The 16,741-nt window shown below is 49.1% G+C and overlaps 1 protein-coding gene across 1 annotated transcript in view; it reads left to right on the forward strand.

Annotated features, from left to right (window-relative positions):
• The first annotated feature begins 591 nt into the window (after nt 1-591).
• Nucleotides 592-16,741, forward strand: part of phactr3a (phosphatase and actin regulator 3a) — a 29,908-nt gene continuing 13,758 nt past the window's right edge. The window contains exons 1-2 of the mRNA XM_062460217.1: nt 592-887; nt 16,303-16,467. Coding sequence (XP_062316201.1) covers nt 662-887; nt 16,303-16,467 — 391 coding nt within the window. The 5' untranslated portion in view covers nt 592-661. The remainder of the gene's footprint in view (nt 888-16,302; nt 16,468-16,741) is intronic.

Here is a 16,741-nt window from a genome sequence, read left to right on the forward strand (position 1 = left end):
ATACACCATGTTGACCAATGGTATGTAAGATTTGTAATCCTCCTGGACATTCATCGTTGCACTAGTTATGCGCAGACATCACTGATCTTTTCTGGGCTTGTCTGATTAGGCGATGATCATGTTAAAAACAAATGTTTACCAAGATATTCTTTTACTTCATGCTTTCAGTGTTTTTTATTTTTGCCAAATCACTGCAACTAAATTTGATGGAATTCAGACTAGCCATAATTTAGGTTTAAAAAAAAGACAACAAATCATGATTAGCGCGCACCTCAATACAATAAAAAAAGCTAAGAAAGAGGAAACAATTATTCATCCAGCAGAAGACATTTTTGGTATCATTCTAATAATAAGATTGGCCTTCCTCATAATTTCGCAAAAAATCTGTCACTAGACGCAAAGTTGCATTTATTGTAGCAGTCTCTCATTAGGGGGGAAAACCGTTATAGTCTGGGCTTTGATGATTTGTTCGTGTGACATACATTCAGTGCCGTAAGGAACCCATGCCACTGATTACAGACGCGGACAGTGACAAAATAGACGCGGGCATCGGGCACATCCGTATCACCCCTCCCACCTTCACATACGCACGCGTGCACAGCCCAGACACACGCGCGGTGAAAGATACTAGGAATTCTGCTTACCCATGCCGCTTTATTAGATGCTCAAAGCGGTTGTTGTCACAACGAATTATATCTGCACTACTGCTGCTTACTTCCGACCTTGCCTACTTCTGGTAGGGCTTTTAATATTTTATTCAGAATTCCTGGGCTCTATCCCCATGGCTACATCAGATGGAATAGACGGCTGTCTCCTGCAACGAGGCAGATCTCAAAGTGACCCGAACATACTCACAGAGTCTGGCATCGATCTAGTGCACAGCACAGGTAAGAGAAATATTTTATTGTCTGTGTATTTTGGCATCTAATTTCGGCTGCAGCGGTTTCTCTGATCCATCCTTACTGCCCAATGAAGCACATCCACGCTGAAAAATTAGTGGACCAGTAGCATATGCTGCCATTTTTCCAGCAAAACTGTTAAAAAATTAAGATTTTGTAAAGAATTACGAGAACTGTAATAATGATGACGCGTTTGCAATTTTCCACTGCCATTTTAATGAATGGATGCGAACCCCAAATGTGTGCGCGTAATTTGTACGCCTTTTAGCCTCCTACTAGACAATTAGTACATTTTAATGTAATTTTGAAATTAATGTAGTGCTGAATCTCGAGCATAGTCCGATATCATTGCACTCTGTTATTATATTTCATATGATGTAAATGAAATACGCTTCCAACTGATACGGAGAGCGAGAGTGGTGGGGTCCATCATTTCAGGGTAAATGTCTAGACGGATTTCTCGCGCTGTGTTGTTATCGAACATTCAGCGGGCGTATTCTCCTCCGTGAGCACTCATCCTTCGCGTTCTTCGCACGGTTGCGGTTGCAAGTATGCCCGCGCTTATTCCACAGACCTTTGCCCATCGCTGCGGACCCAGGCGACGCGTATCGACAGCATTAATTGGTTCTCATGCTGTGCAGATCAAACAGTCCTATGATCAATGACCCCTTGGTCCATGTGATGTAAGAGCCCTAGTCCTCAAATTCCATGCAGGCCCCGGACGCACAGAGGGTCGATTCACCCTGGCACGGAGCCCGCAGGTGCACAGTCCCTGGACCCAACATGGACACCCTGCTTGCCGACCATTCATTCCTCAGTTGCCATGTGTTCACGTGGACCTGGACATGAATCATCTGTTCCCACATTTCTTTAAAGTGCACCAGATCGATTGAGTGACATATCTTCTTCCTAGCACAATTATTTACTGTACATATCACTACAATTCTGTAAATATAACTTTATCACACATTATCTCACAGAATCACAGCTTTGTAGTTCTTCCTGACCATGTACACTATTATTGTTGTGTGTTTGTGACTCGTGCCCTGCCCTGTATGGCATAGTGTGTCTCCTTATCAGCCTGAATGTCACTTTGAGACACGACTATAGCGCAGACATGCTGCATGAGCATGTAGGCTAATCGCTGTCCAAGCAGTCCATCTGCACATTCCCTCCTGTCCAGACCCGTCAACTGCCCACTGCACATCAGATTGACCGTCTCCACTAATGACTGAAGGAACTGACACATACAGTACATATAGACCGACGGTTCCACAGAGGGCCCTTTTCACACAGCCGCTGGAGTGAAATGGCTCGTTGACGTACCAGGTGATCACAGACACTCGTGCACATGAATGTCAAACATCTCAGAGGCAGGGATTCAGGAGGCGTAGGAGGCTTGAGGTGAGGAGTTTCAACTGTGGTTGATGCCATGGGAAATTGATACGTGTATCCAGCTGTGAATCTACCGTCATGTGCAGTGTGCTAGGAATACACGTGTCATATCCATCTTGCATGTGCTGGTGTTAAAATCCATTGCCATAACACTAGCAAAGATAAAGCGTTCTGGCTGAAGACACAGTGTACTGTGAGCCTTTTTCAGGAGAACAGTAAACGTCTGTGTCTGGTAACCCAAAGTACACATTGTGGCCCTCTGTGTGTGTGTGGGGGGGGGGGGGGGGGTTGGGGGGGGGGGGGTTGGGGGGGGGGGGGCATCCGTCTTTGCCAAGGGATTACTAAGCCTTTTTATACCACAGAGGCCCAAACAACTGTGCACTCTGACTGTGTTCATCCACTCAGTTAAGGCCAGGAGGACAAAGAGAGACAGCCTTCGCCATTCAGCCTCCCCGAGAAGGTCTTGCTTCTGGACGGAGCTTCCTGTCCTGGGCCCGACGCTGGATCTGTCTTTTCTGGGAGTTTTTCCTTGTCTTCCTTGAGGGTTTAGGTTGGTTGAGGGGCAGTTCTATGGGCTTATGTGAAGCCCTCTGTGACATGCTTGCGTGTAAAAAGGGCTATACAAATAAATTTTGATTTGATTTGATATGTCTACATGGAATCCTGACCCCGTCTTCTTTCTAGCCTGACTGTTATCTGGGGAGGGTTTCCTTTACGTCTACCTTAATGTCGTCTTAGTGCATGTTTCTTGCTGGCTGACGTGACCGTTGAGAAGTTAGTGCATGGTGACATGTATAATGGCGGCTTTGCTGGACGCCTGCTGTTCGGCTCATTTGTGCAGGAAGCGCCAGCCACTCCTGCTAATGCAATGTCACTTTAGCTAAAAGTGTTAGTTGGTTCCTCACCAGTGTCTGGCTCAGGTGATGGGGCTGTGGGCAGGACACCTCCCTGTCCTACCTGTGAGGACAGAAGGGGTTAGAGAAGGGCAAATCCCCCTCCCTCACCTACTACCAGTCACACACACAGAACCCGGTACACCTGGAACTGGAGAGACTGGAGTCATTGAAACCAGTTGGAACCCCGGAACAATCTATCCAGCTTGCTGGGGGATATGATGAGCTGTTCTCAGGTCTGTATTCATCCACAAGTCCAAATAATAACCTTCAATAGTGCCTTCCTTAGCTGACTCTAGATCTGCATCAACGAACAACTTTATCTCCGTTTTCTATTCTGTTGATAATGAGTGCGTGGTACTCCTTTTGGAAATACAGTTTTTGAAGGATATATAGTGCGTGTCTGTGTGTATATTTAAATTCAAATCCTGTCAGAGCCACTAATGGGGTTTGATGACTCATGTCTACTCAAGGCCTTCTGGGTAATGTATTCTTTTCAGTCAGCTCGACTGTGTTCATGATGAATCGCAAGGGGAAGTTCTGACTCAGAATGTTCTCCTCGTCAAGTGATTTAGTGACTAATGTAGCAGGTTTGAGTCACATACATCTACAGCACAATCTGTATGTACGCCCATACAGACACAGGTACATGCACATCCATTCACATACAAACACACTTCCCTCACCTTCTGGCACACACCCTACATTGTATTGTCCAGCGTTGAAGGACTCAAGTATTTGTACGGAGTCAACTCTGTCCTGTGCTCCTCAGCTTTCAGGCTTCCATCAGCTCCTTGAGAAGACGAGCTGCCCTGAGTGGGGGCGAGAGAAAGAGTGATATCATTTAGAAAGAGATAAGTAAAGTGAAAGAGGCCGATTCATGAGATTATGACTCATTTGCATTTACATTTAGTCATTTAGCAGACGCTCTTTTCCAGAGCGACTTACAGTAAGTACAGGGACATTCTTCCCGAGGTAAGGGGGGTGAAGTGCCTTGCCCAAGGACACAACGTAATTTGGCACGGCCGGGAATCGAACCAACAACCTTCTGATTAATAGCCCGACTCCCTAACCGCCCAGCCATCTGACCTCCATGCACATCCCCTCATGCCCGGAGTTGAAGCCAGTGTCGTGGCCGTCTGGTTTTAATCAGTGATGTTCACGCAACTGTTAAAGTAGTAACTCAGTGTTTGCAGGAGAGCTTGGTGGTCTATTTAAAAGACGCGAAGAAGGAAAATATTTGTAGGATACTAGCGAGGGCAAATCATCTGAGATGTGTGACGTTAGGTACTTGTGCGAGGATGAAACGAAACACGCTGGAAATGAGGTTGCGATGGATTGCTTGAATACCGCATGTTGAAGGAAGCTTGTGAAATGGTAATGAAGCAGACCTGTGGAACTTCAGACGTCCTCATGCAAGCAGCAGGTACCTGGCTGGCTGGGTGGCTGGCTGGCTGGGTGGCTGGCTGGCTGGCTGGCTGGCTGGGTGGCTGGCTGGCTGGGCGGCTGGCTGGCTGGCTGGCTCGCTGGCTGGCTCGCTGGCTGGCTGGGTGGGTGGCTGGCTCGCTGGCTGGCTGGGTTTGTGTGCTCTGTTTCTCCTCTCACTCCAGCTGTCTGCTAACGGAGTGCAGAGCACACACCTTTGTTCTCCATTAATATCTGACAGACCACACTGAAAGTGAAACAGAATTCACGTTCATTCGAGGCCCCCTGTGACGCCAGTTTCTCTGTCAGCTACTGTTTTCCTTCATCGTTTTCCTCTCTCTTCTCCGCTCATTCATAACCTCTGTCACACACACTGAACTCAGCACAGCTTTCTGTCCTGGGCCTGTTCCGGTTGTGGTGACTGTTCTGAAGCATAAAGTATGTGCTGCCATTTTACAATATTACAAGAATCAAATTGGGTTGGCAACATAAAATGCTGTGAGAGCAATGCCAAACTGCCCCACTCGCCAGAGCTCTCTCTTTCTCTCTCTCACACACACTCTCTCTTTCTTTCTCTCTCTCTCATTGGTTGATTCATCAACACTGGCGTCATCCCTATTGCTTCTGGCATCCCTTCTCTCTCCCCTCATTGGTTGCTACGTCCCTCCTCTCTCCCCTCATTGGTTGCCGTGTCCCTTCTCTCTCTCTCATTGGTTGTAGCCTGCAGGTCCGGTGTGTCACTTGGCGTTCCGCCCACCTCACCACCCATCATCGAAGGGTGACCCACACTCTTCCTCCTCGCCGTGTCAGGGTAATTGATGAGCCCCTAGCAGGATGTGAGTCATCACTTGAGTGGCACTTTCCCTGGCTGGTGAAGAGAGCGCAGGGACGGAGGGGGAGGGCCCGCAGGGCCTGGCCAACTCCCTCCGCCTCATCTAGATCCAGCAGTACAGAGGGAGGAGAGAGGGACAGGAAGAGAAAAAAGGAAACAGAATGAGAGAGAGAAAAAGACAGAAAGAAAGAGGGATGGAGAAAAAGAGAAAGAGAGGGACAGAGAGAGAGAGGTACAGGTGTATCTGTACAGTCAATCAAATAAGAATCCACTCATACATTCAGCACATAAACATAAACTTACTACAGCCGCACAAAAAACCCTCTGTGAAATCCATCCGTCATCCTGCAGCTGTTTAGGGCTAATTCAGACATGAACCTGTGGTTCGTCACCGCGCTGTCAGGTCACGACTCCGTCGTCATGGTGACCAGGATGTTGGCCAGGCTGGTCCACCTGTGAGAGGAGGAGAGAGCAGCTTCAGCAGGTCCACCTGTGAGAGGAGGAGAGGGCAGCTTCAGCAGGTCCACCTATGAGAGGAGAGAACAGCTTCAGCAGGTCCACCTATGAGAGGAGGAGAGAGCAGCTTCAGCAGGTCCACCTATGAGAGGAGGAGAGAGCAGCTTCAGCAGGTCCACCTATGAGAGGAGGAGAGAGCAGCTTCTGCAGGTCCCTGGACTGGCAGAAACAACCTGGACGGAGCTCACCTCCCCAACCAGACATTGCATTGTCATGTTAAACTAGTATTTTATTTGCCATTTTTCATTGCTTTATTGGACAGTTTGTAAGTGAGGTGTGACAGGAAAGGCAGAGAGAGAGAAAGAGAGAGAAAGAGAGAGGGGAAGACATGCAGTAAAGGGACGGACTCGAACCCAGGCCGCTGCTGTAAGGCCATTACAACACTTAAACCGCAACAGTATGCATTGAGTCTGGTGGCTGTGGTTTGAAGACACTGTTTTCTAACGGTGAGTGAAGTCAAGGCTACCGCCAACAAAAGTGAATATACGAAAACACAGGGCTTAGGAGTATAATAGTACTGTTTCCAGTAGCAACACAGCTTAAATCCAAGTAGTGAATGAATGAGATTGGAGTGTGGATTAGGATCAGCAGGCTTTACGATCGAGGTTTGCCACCGTGCGTGATAATAGAACAACATATCTAAGCCTTGTGCCTGTTTCTACAGATGGCTTACACACTCGACACTGTGTGAACCTGAGTGTGTAAACTGTGTGTGTGTGTGTGTGTGAACCACGTGTGCCGTGTGTGTGTATGCAGGCCGGCATGCTGTGTGTAAAACTGCATAAGCATTTCTGTCAGCCAGCCTGGCTGAGGTCTCAGTTTTTTGTCTGTGTTCAGCCCTGTGCACTCGTGCGTGTGTTCTGTGTTTACGTGCTAGGGGACTGGCAGGGAAGCACAGTTGTGTGTTGAGCTGGGTTATGGGTTGGGCGGGGGGGGGGGGGGGGGGGCAGTTGAGCAGACCGGCCCTGGGAGACTGAGAGGCTGAAACAACTGGCTTGGCTGTCACTAGGCCGGCTCTTCAGGGACAAGGTAATGGAGCTGAAGAAGAAGGTTAAGAGGAGTTCAGGAGGCCAGGCTGGTAGGAGAGGAACCAGAAGAGAGAGAAACACACCGAGGCTTAGAGGAAAGGAGAGGAGGAGAGAGAAGAAGATAAGAGAGGAGGAGAGGGGAGAGAAACAGGCTTAGAGGAAAGGAGAGGAGGAGAGAGAAGAAGATAAGAGAGGAGAGAGGAGGAGAGGGGAGAGAAACAGGCTTAGAGGAAAGGAGAGGAGGAGAGAGAAGAAGATAAGAGAGGAGGAGAGGGGAGAGAAACAGGCTTAGAGGAAAGGAGAGGAGGAGAGAGGGGCGAAGAGAAATTCAAGATACTGTCGTCTAGCCCAACTGATCGTACTCCATAAACCTTCCCTCTGATAGTTTGACAGAAAGAAAAAGCACCCGACTCTGTTCTCTGACCTCAGACATCACCTGTCCCCTCCGGTAAAGCAGGAGGAGAAGAGACCAGGAGGATTGTCACAGCACCAAAGCTCGTCAGCCCTCTCCACACCTGCTCTTATCCTCCTGTCAGAGCGTGGCACTCTGCAGACAAAGACGGGCTGTCAGAGGGAGAGGATGAAGGGAGAGGAGACTCCCAAGGCCTGCCTCCAAGGCCTGCCTCCAAGGCCTGCCTCCAAGGCCTGCCTCCAAGGCCTGCCTCCAAGGCCTGCCTCCAAGGCCTGCCTCCAAGGCCTGCCTCCAAGGCCTGCCTCCAAGGCCTGCCTCCAAGGCCTGACAATGTCTGGGAAAGAAGCATGGGGATGGAGGGAGGGAGGGATGAGAGAGAGGGGGGGAGGAGGGAGAGAGGGAGTAACGTAAAAAGGTAAGGAGGGAGAGAGAGACTGGAGAGGGGGATGGGGAAGCGGGGGAAAGGGCAGTCAGCCAACGGCAAACAAGGTAGAGACAGAGGTAGACTGTCTCCTCAGCGCTCAGGGGAGGTCTGGATGCAATCATTACAGAGAGAGGGAGAGAGAGGGGGAGAGAGGAGAGTGGGAGAGAGGAGAGGGGGAGAGGAGAAGAAAGAGAGAGAGGGCTTCCTCTCGGAGTGACTGTTAGCTTCAGCAGCACTCACAGTTCAGCAGCAGGGCTGCTCTTCTCAGTCCATCTCCAGAGATGGTAAATTAAATACACGGCCAGATCAGATGACGCTAATAGAAGGAATACAGTAGTAAAGGGAAATGAATCGGCCTATTCATTGTCTGGCCAGACTGTTTGGAGTGTGTGTAGGAGTGTGTGTGGGTGGCAGCGCAAGGAGCACCTGTTTGTGTCTCTGTGATACTGTATGGTGTGTGTGTGTGTCTGGGTCTGTGTGTTTGTGTGTGTCTGCGTCCATGTGTGTGTGTGCGCGTTTGTGCGGTGTGTGTGTCCATAGCCATGCATGTGTTTGAGGTTTTTAGTAGTACTGTATGTCTGGCTGGCAGTCTGTGGAACTTCAGCACCATGGACAGCTACTCTCTCTCCAGTGTGTTGGGATTTTATACATTCCTGGGAGCGTTCAGTGAACACACACACGCAAGCACACACAGGTCCCTGCAGGTGTAGATGGATTCCAGACCAAGGATGTTCAACAGAAAGACTTGGGTCGTGACTGTCGTTTTCTAAAAGCATACCTCGTAACCTTGGTTACTTGTTTGTGTTTGCATACAGTAAGCACAGTCAGTCGCAAAGTTGATTCATTCCACCCACTCATTCCACACCGTTAATGTTGTGACATCATCACCACACCGTTGCGACACATAAGTTTGTTGTCCCTTTTTATAACCCTCCCAGAAAACCTACCGAAAAAGAAGGAATATAATGAGGAAACCTTGGGAGGAGCCATGATGATTTGGAATCTATAAATGCCAGTGTGCTGTTAACAGTCTGTAAGGTATAGCTATGTGGTTAACTCCAGATCAAGAGGTCGCAGGTTCAAATCCCCCCCTGTTCTGTATGACGCTTTGGAGAAAATCATCAGCTAAACGAAGACATTATGGTTACATTCCCCTCCTCTGTGTGCCCTCCCTCTCTCTATCCTGCCCAGCGACCATGTATGATGGAGCTACTCCCAGTAGGACCGCCTTTAGGGGGGCTGTCCAACTCTCATCTCTCCAGCTCTCGCTTGTCCTCTTCACCTCGCCCTTTCATTGCCCCTCCATCCCTCTCTCACTCAAACACACATATACAGTAGAGTATGAGCTCACGCTCACGAGAACACACACACACACTTGTGTTTTTATAGAAATCAAGCGATGGAACTAAATCAGTGGAATATATGGGATACATCCCGCTCAAGTGCTCCCCCACCTGCTCCAGCTGCCTCGCTCGTACGGCAGCGGGGTCGTTACCAGGCAGAGCGCTGCACAAGCTACGATATGCTTTTCTGTGTTCAAACACTATGTTCTTGAACATTTACATTTAGTCATTTAGCAGACGCTCTTATCCAGAGCGACTTACAGTAAGTACAGGGACATTCCCCCTGAGGCAAGTAGGGTGAAGTGCCTTGCCTCAGGACACAACGTCATTTTAGCACGGCCGGGAATCGAAACGACAACCTTCTGATTAATAGCCTGGTTCCCTAACCGCTCAGCCACCTGACTCCCTATCTCTCCACGTGTTTTCTCAAATGAGCCGTGTTCCTCGGCCAGCAGTGGGGGGTTTGGGCACAGAGGGCTCCCACACACATTCTGTGTCTGGAGAGATCCCAGCGGGGGGTCCCAGCGGGGGGTCCGGAGGGAGTCGTGTCTCTGTGTCCTGTGAACAACAACTCTGGTCCCTGGGTCTGTGGTGGGCAGCAGACACACGTCCCATTGGATGGATGTGTTTATCAATGTGTGTGTGTGTGTTTTTTATGTTTGTATATGTGTGTGTGTTTGTTTTTTTGTGTTTGTATATGTGTGTGTGTGTATTTGTGCATGCGTGCGTGTTTGTATATGAGTGTGTTTGTATATTGCATCCACAAGTGTTTCATCATTGCGTTGTTAGTTTGTGTGTGAATGAAGCAGAGTAGCAGGATCATTAGAAGTGTAGAAACGCTAACCCTCTAAAACAGTAAGTGTAGAAACCCTAATCCTCTAAAACAGGAAGTGTAGAAACCCTAACCCTCTAAAACAGCAAGTGTAGAAACCTTAACCCTCTAAAACAGGAAGTGTAGAAACCCTAACCCTCTAAGACAGGAAGTGTAGAAACCCTAACCCTCTAAGACAGGAAGTGTAGAAACCCTAACCCTCTAAGACAGGAAGTGTAGAAACCCTAACCCTCTAAAACAGGAAGTGGCGTAAGACTGAACCGGCCCTGTGGGCTCCTCAGAGAAGTGCTCTATTTGTACGGCCGCCCACCAGCTCTCATTCTTAACACCAACATATGGTAGCAAACAAAGCCCTCTGGCTCTTCCTATTGGCTGCTGTCCTTGCTGACATCACTCTCCTAATGCCAGAAGCCCACACACTTGAGCATCAAAGCCTTATCATTGATGTAGAATACTGTAAACATAGCTACGTTTGACCCTCAGAGACACTCAGATGGTTTAGCACAGCCACAGTATCGCCAGTCCTTGATTTTGTGTGATGGTGTGGCTCGCAAAATGGTCGATGCTTCTCATTTGTTTAGGAACTGAGTGAAGTCTGGCTCAACAGGATGTGTGCTTCTCTGAAATCTGAAGAAGAAAAGAAAATCCCTGAAATATCGATGTGCTCAAAACTGCGATAATTTCTCTTAAATCCGTACAAAAGGGCCTTGGGAATTACAATTTGAATTAACTCGGTTTCAGTTGTTTATTTGTCCGGTGTGTTTTGGCGGTCTGCAAGGCAGGATGAACAGCCCTTCTCCCGGTCTGAAAGGGGTCGTTCTAAAACAGTGGGCCTCTCAGAAGAGGTTGCAGGTGCCCTCTTCTCTCTTTCTCATAAATCACGGGGCGGTTGACCAGCAGGAGGCACGGACAGTACTTTCTCTTTCACTCTCCCTCTCCTCTTCCTTTCTCTCCTTCCTTTCTATTCTTTCTCTTGGTCCTTTTCAAATCAAAATCAAATAAACATTTATTTGTATAGCCCTTTTTACACACAAGCATGTCACAGAGGGCTTCACATACACCCATAGAACTGCCCCTCAACCAACCTAAACCCTCAGGGAAGACAAGGAAAAAATTGAAGAAACCTTGGGAGGAGCAATTCAGTGAGGGATCCCCTCCTCCAGAGACGGTTGGTGAAAGAGAGGAGCAAAACACAGGCTTAACATAGTCATACAGCAGGGAAGTGTCACTTTTCCATTCAGTCTTTTCCATCTTTCTTCCTCCCTCTCGCGTCTTCCACGCTCGTTAGCTGTGTGTGCTGAGACTGGGAAGCCCATGGGCGGTGGGGCCGGGACAGATGGCAGCACAGTTGCTGTGCCAGGGGGATAAGCGAGGAGGTTAGCTGGCATGGTAGCGAGGATGAGGTGGGCTGTTCAAGGGCACATTGTCGGTCCCAGAACCGGAGGAGATGGAGGGGTGGGGGATGGGAGGTTCGGGGGGTTACACTGACCTCAGTCTCAGTAGTGGTGGGCGGATGGATGGATGGGAGGGAGAGTGGGTGGATAGGTGGGAGGGTGGATGAATGGAGGGATGGATGGAGCCAGGATGGTGTGTGATATTTATAGAACAGATGAGACCCCAGAGATCCACAAACTCCGTTCATGGTGTTGTCGGAAGACAGTTACAAAACAGTAGTACAATTTAATGCGCAGTTTCAGCAGCATGTTTCGCAGTCGTGCATCATCCAGTACAATAACACTTTTACTGCCCTCAATCAACGGTTATTTACCAAGTAAGTGCATACTGATGCCGTGTAACATCTCTGTATCCCATAACCTCCGTCATCACATATCGTTGTTGCCTGGCAGCAAACATCACGTAGGTGCCTTACTTAAACAAAACAATGCATCACCAAACCAGCACACCATCTTTTCAAAGTTCCGAACGCGCGGATCGCTCAGCGATTTGCTGGAAGAGGGAGTCTGTGTGACGTGTTTGACCGAGGCTGCTGGTTGCTGTCCTACGCGTCACGATGTCTCGCGTGGCAGTTGGAGACCTCAGCGGACGGTGGAGCAGCACGTGCTGGAGGGACGGAGTCGCCATGTCCTTGCTCGTCCTTGGTCATGAGGCAGCAGTTCGTAACCGTAACAACACCGGCTCATCCAATCAACCACACATCCAGGCCTCCGTGTTATAAAACCACCACAGTCAGAGAAGTCATTAGCGCTGCTTTGTACAGTGCTCTTGTGGTTTGGACACAGAGTCTTGAACCAGCTGCGATGAAAGCTGGGTTTAAAACGTAACTGTCTGCGCAGTAGGAATCATAACTCGTTTGTTTTTATGTTTATGTTTTTCTGCTATTTCTGTGACACCACAAACACAGTAGGAATCATAACTCGTTTGTTTTTATGTTTATGTTTTTCTGCTATTTCTGTGACACCACAAACACATTTGGTTTTCGGTGTTGTCACTGAGGCATGGATTCTAGTCAAGCATCTGAGCTCCAGGTTAAGGTGGCTTTGATTCAAACGCTTTCATGTTTTTGGAGCACCGAGCCACGCTGACACACATTTGTTCAGACTATTATCCTTATTTTGCTACGTTCATCCGCGGGTTCACAGTAAAGGTTTCACAAACTGAAGTGTCAGACGGGGAGTCAGGTGGCTGAGCGGTTAGGGAATCGGGATAGTAATCCGAAGGTTGCCAGTTCGATTACCGGTCATGCCAACTGACGTTGTGTCCTTGGGCAAGGCACTTCACCCTACTTGCCTCAGGGGAAAGTCCCTGTACTTACTGTAAGTCGCTCTGGATAAGAGCGTCTGCTAAATGACTAAATGTAAATGTAAACTGTTGTAGCTTGACATTTTACGGTCTCTCTGCAGTTACGGTTCCATTGTGCGTTGGCTTTGCATCCCCACCGGTTCAGTCTTGAGGGGGTGTAGCTGAACGGAACGTTCTGGACTCAAACGTTGGGGCTTTGTGGATGTGCTGACAGGGTGTCTAAACAGGGTGTGGTCCCTCGAGGCTCAAAACGGCCCTCCGTCCAGCCACGGGCCTCTCATCATCTCTAACGTCAGGGGACACACTGTACACGGCAGTGTGTGTGTCGAGAGAGCTGCTTTCTCAGTGTTTCACTGAAACTGTACGAGACGCTTTTTAACTGTTTGTTTAAAGGTTTTGGTCTACAATGGATCTGTATGTAGTGTGTATCTAACTAAGTGTTATCCCCCGGGTAATTTCAATTAGATTTTTAAATGTACCCCTCAACAGAATATAATATTTCCAACCAACAATATTCTTATGCTTAGAGCTTCCCTATTGGATCATGGAAGCATTGAGTCTATCTATGTCGGTGTTAGATTTATGATGTTACTGCAAACAGCCTAATGAAGCATAAATAAAATACATGGCTTTGATTAATCCTATTATGATTAGCATAATAATTAGAATAATACAGTTCAACGCGCCATGCAGCCCAGTCATCTGACACACATTTACACACCCGTCCCAAAATACATCCAGTACGCTCAGCTTTCACCAAACCCTCTTCCTCTCAATCGGACTCCACGTTTTAAACCGCCTCCTCTTCTTTGAAAAATTGAGAAATACTTGATATACATTATGAATAGCTGCTCTCTTATTGGCCCGCTCAGATTCTGCTGCGAGCACTTCCGTGTGGCAACAGCCCCCCTCCTCCACTCCCCCCTCTCCTCTCCTTCCCCCTCCCCCCCTCCCTTGTTTTACTCCGCTCAGACAGACCTCCCACCTGCTTCACCCCCTCCCCAGAATGCACTGGGGCAGCGGGAGCTCAGCCTTCGAGCGGGCTCCTCCTCCTCCTCCTCCTCCTCTCCATCCACCACGGCTGCTGCCGCAGCATCTGGATGTGGTCGCCATGGCAACTACGGTGGGGCCTGAACCCTCCCCCTTCCTCTCCTCCCCCATCCCCTTCTCCCTCTTCCCCTACTCCCCCTTCCCCCCCCCATCCGCTCTCCTAAGCCTTGCGCTGTTTCTGTGCGCCTGTCGCTGTGTCTTCATGGCTGACCTGAATTCCACTTGCCTGGCTCTGGCTCCGGCTCAGGTTCTGGTTCTGCCTGAGGTTGTTAGTGATGGCGACGCTGGCAGATATGCGCGCGGTCAACTGACCTGTTTTTCTCCTGATTCAGGATCAAACTCTAGGCTGAAACCTCCACCCACCCTCCCTCCCTCTCCTCCTCCTCCTCTCCCCCAGTCTGCTTCACCCACCCTCCCTCTCCTCCTCCTCCTCTCCCTCAGTCTGTTTCACCCTCCCTCCCTCTCCTCCTCCTCCTCTCCCCCAGTCTGTTTCACCCTCCCTCTCCTCCTCCTCCTCTCCCCCAGTCTGTTTCACCCTCCCTCCCTCTCCTCCTCCTCTCCCCCAGTCTGTTTCACCCTCCCTCTCCTCCTCCTCCTCTCCCCCAGTCTGTTTCACCCTCCCTCCCTCTCCTCCTCCTCCTCTCCCCCAGTCTGTTTCACCCTCCCTCCCTCTCCTCCTCCTCCTCTCCCCCAGTCTGTTTCACCCTCCCTCCCTCTCCTCCTCCTCCTCTCCCTCAGTCTGTTTCACCCTCCCTCTCCTCCTCCTCCTCTCCCCCAGTCTGTTTCACCCTCCCTCCCTCTCCTCCTCCTCTCCCCCAGTCTGTTTCACCCTCCCTCCCTCTCCTCCTCCTCCTCTCCCCCAGTCTGTTTCACCCTCCCTCCCTCTCCTCCTCCTCCTCTCCCCCAGTCTATTTCACCCTCCCTCTTCCTCCCAGCCCATGTGCACTGGGAGGAAGAAAGACAGACAGCCTGTGCTGTAGTATTCACATCCCCTACTCCCTGCTCTGCTCCACTCCACCCCAACACAACACACCCATAACCTCAGCAAGCAGAGATCTCAACCCTGCTTCCTTCTCCTGGCCTCCTTTAAATACATCTGAACAGTTAACTCCCACCTCCTGGATGCTCTAGTAGTCATGGCTTTAGTCACAGGGACGTCTTTCCACTCTATTTAGTCTGTTTATGCTCTTTTATATTCATAGGACTCCATTTATGTGGGACAGACACAGCAGTGGAGTAGCTGTGTGTGTGTGTGTGTGTGTGTGTGTGTGTGTGTGTGTGTGTGTGTGTGTGTGTGTGTGTGTGTGTGTGTGTGCAGGATGAAGCTGTTGTTTGGGACAGTTGCAACCACTGAGTCGTTCAGTGGGATCTGTGTATCTCTTCTGAGGTGAAGATGCTCTTTTCAGAATTGCAATGAAGTTGTTGAGTTGAAAACAAAGCACATGTCCCGTTCTCCCCTGATCCCCTCTCTTTCTCACTCTATCTGACACACACACGCGCACATGCAAAGCTGCAAACATGCACACCAATTAAATGTCACAAACTCGATTGAAAGATAAACAGGGTGTTTCAGTTGTTTGTCCGGTTGGCTATTCACAAAGCTGGGATGTTAAGTCCCTGAAACAGAAGCCTTTTTTTTGGCTCCAACGCTGACATTATGCTGCTATCTTGCTGACTAACAGAGTATCAAAAGAAAATGGCTAAACAATGACAGATTAGAGGGTCTGTTGTTCAGAGATGGCTATGCTAATGTTCTCATCCGGGAGACTCTGGTGGGTAAAGTCACCTGTTTGTCTCCTGGGAGCTCTGCTTTTTATTCTTTCGAGTCTCAGTCTTCGTCTTTAGGTGCAGCTCAGTGGTAGAGCCTTTGACTGCATATTAGGTGCTGGCAGGTTGTACGACTGTACGTCTGGATAAAATTGTCTGGAAAATGACATTTGTTTTTATTACACCTCTTACACATTTAACGTCTCCGAATGTCTGCTCCTTTCTCCTGTAACACTTTAGGAATTTAGGATAACTGTAAATCATCTCTCTCTCCTCCTATATCTCTCTCCTTCCCTTCCTTGTATGTCATTTTTAATCAATTTGATTGAATAGTTAAATCAGTTCAATTCAATCAAATCATACATGCGCAGTGTGCCTCATCACTACAGCATGATGTAGTCAAAGCTAATCATATGAAATGTTGACCAAAATCAATGGTAATATTTGCATATTTGCTATCCTAATTATTTCTCCTCTTTTTTCTTTCCTCTCCTCCTCTCCTCATCTCCTTCCCTACCTCCCTCTGCTATTCTATCCAATTCTCCTCTTCCTTCCCTTTATCCAACGCTTCCTCTTTCTCTTCCCTCAAACTCTTACTCTCCTTTCCCTCCTCCTCTCCCCTTCTCTTCCCTCCATTCTTCTGTGTGTGCGTGTGTGTACGTGCGTGTGTGTACGTGTGTCTGTGTGTGTGTGTACGTGTGTCTGTGTGTGTGTGCGTGGCTGCAGTGGAGGTGATGGACCAGCAGAGGGTGCTGCGCACCGGCTGCTTGGTGTCGGGGGTTCACACCCCTCCCATCCGCCGCAATAGCAAGCTGGCCAGTCTGGGACGCATCTTCAAACCCTGGAAGTGGAGGAAAAAGAAAAACGAGAAGCTCAAGCAAAGTTCCACTGGTAAGAGAGAGAGAGAAAGAGAGACGAGAGAGAAAGGGAGAGAGTGAGAGAAAGAGACAGAGAGGGAGACAGAGAGGGAGACGGAGGGAGGGAGGGAGGGAGGGAGGGAGGGAGGGAGGGAGGGAGGGAGGGAGGGAGGGAAGGGGAGGGAGCACTACAAATAGATAACACAATATACCTCCTCATCCCCTCCACACACACAAATACACTTCTTTCACTGTCAGTAGTTTTGGTAAGGGTCGAACCATTCAGTAAAGATGAGAGACATCATTTC

The sequence above is a fragment of the Osmerus eperlanus genome, chromosome 4 (genome assembly GCF_963692335.1).
Source record: "Osmerus eperlanus chromosome 4, fOsmEpe2.1, whole genome shotgun sequence".
NCBI classification, from domain to species: Eukaryota; Metazoa; Chordata; class Actinopteri; order Osmeriformes; family Osmeridae; genus Osmerus; species Osmerus eperlanus.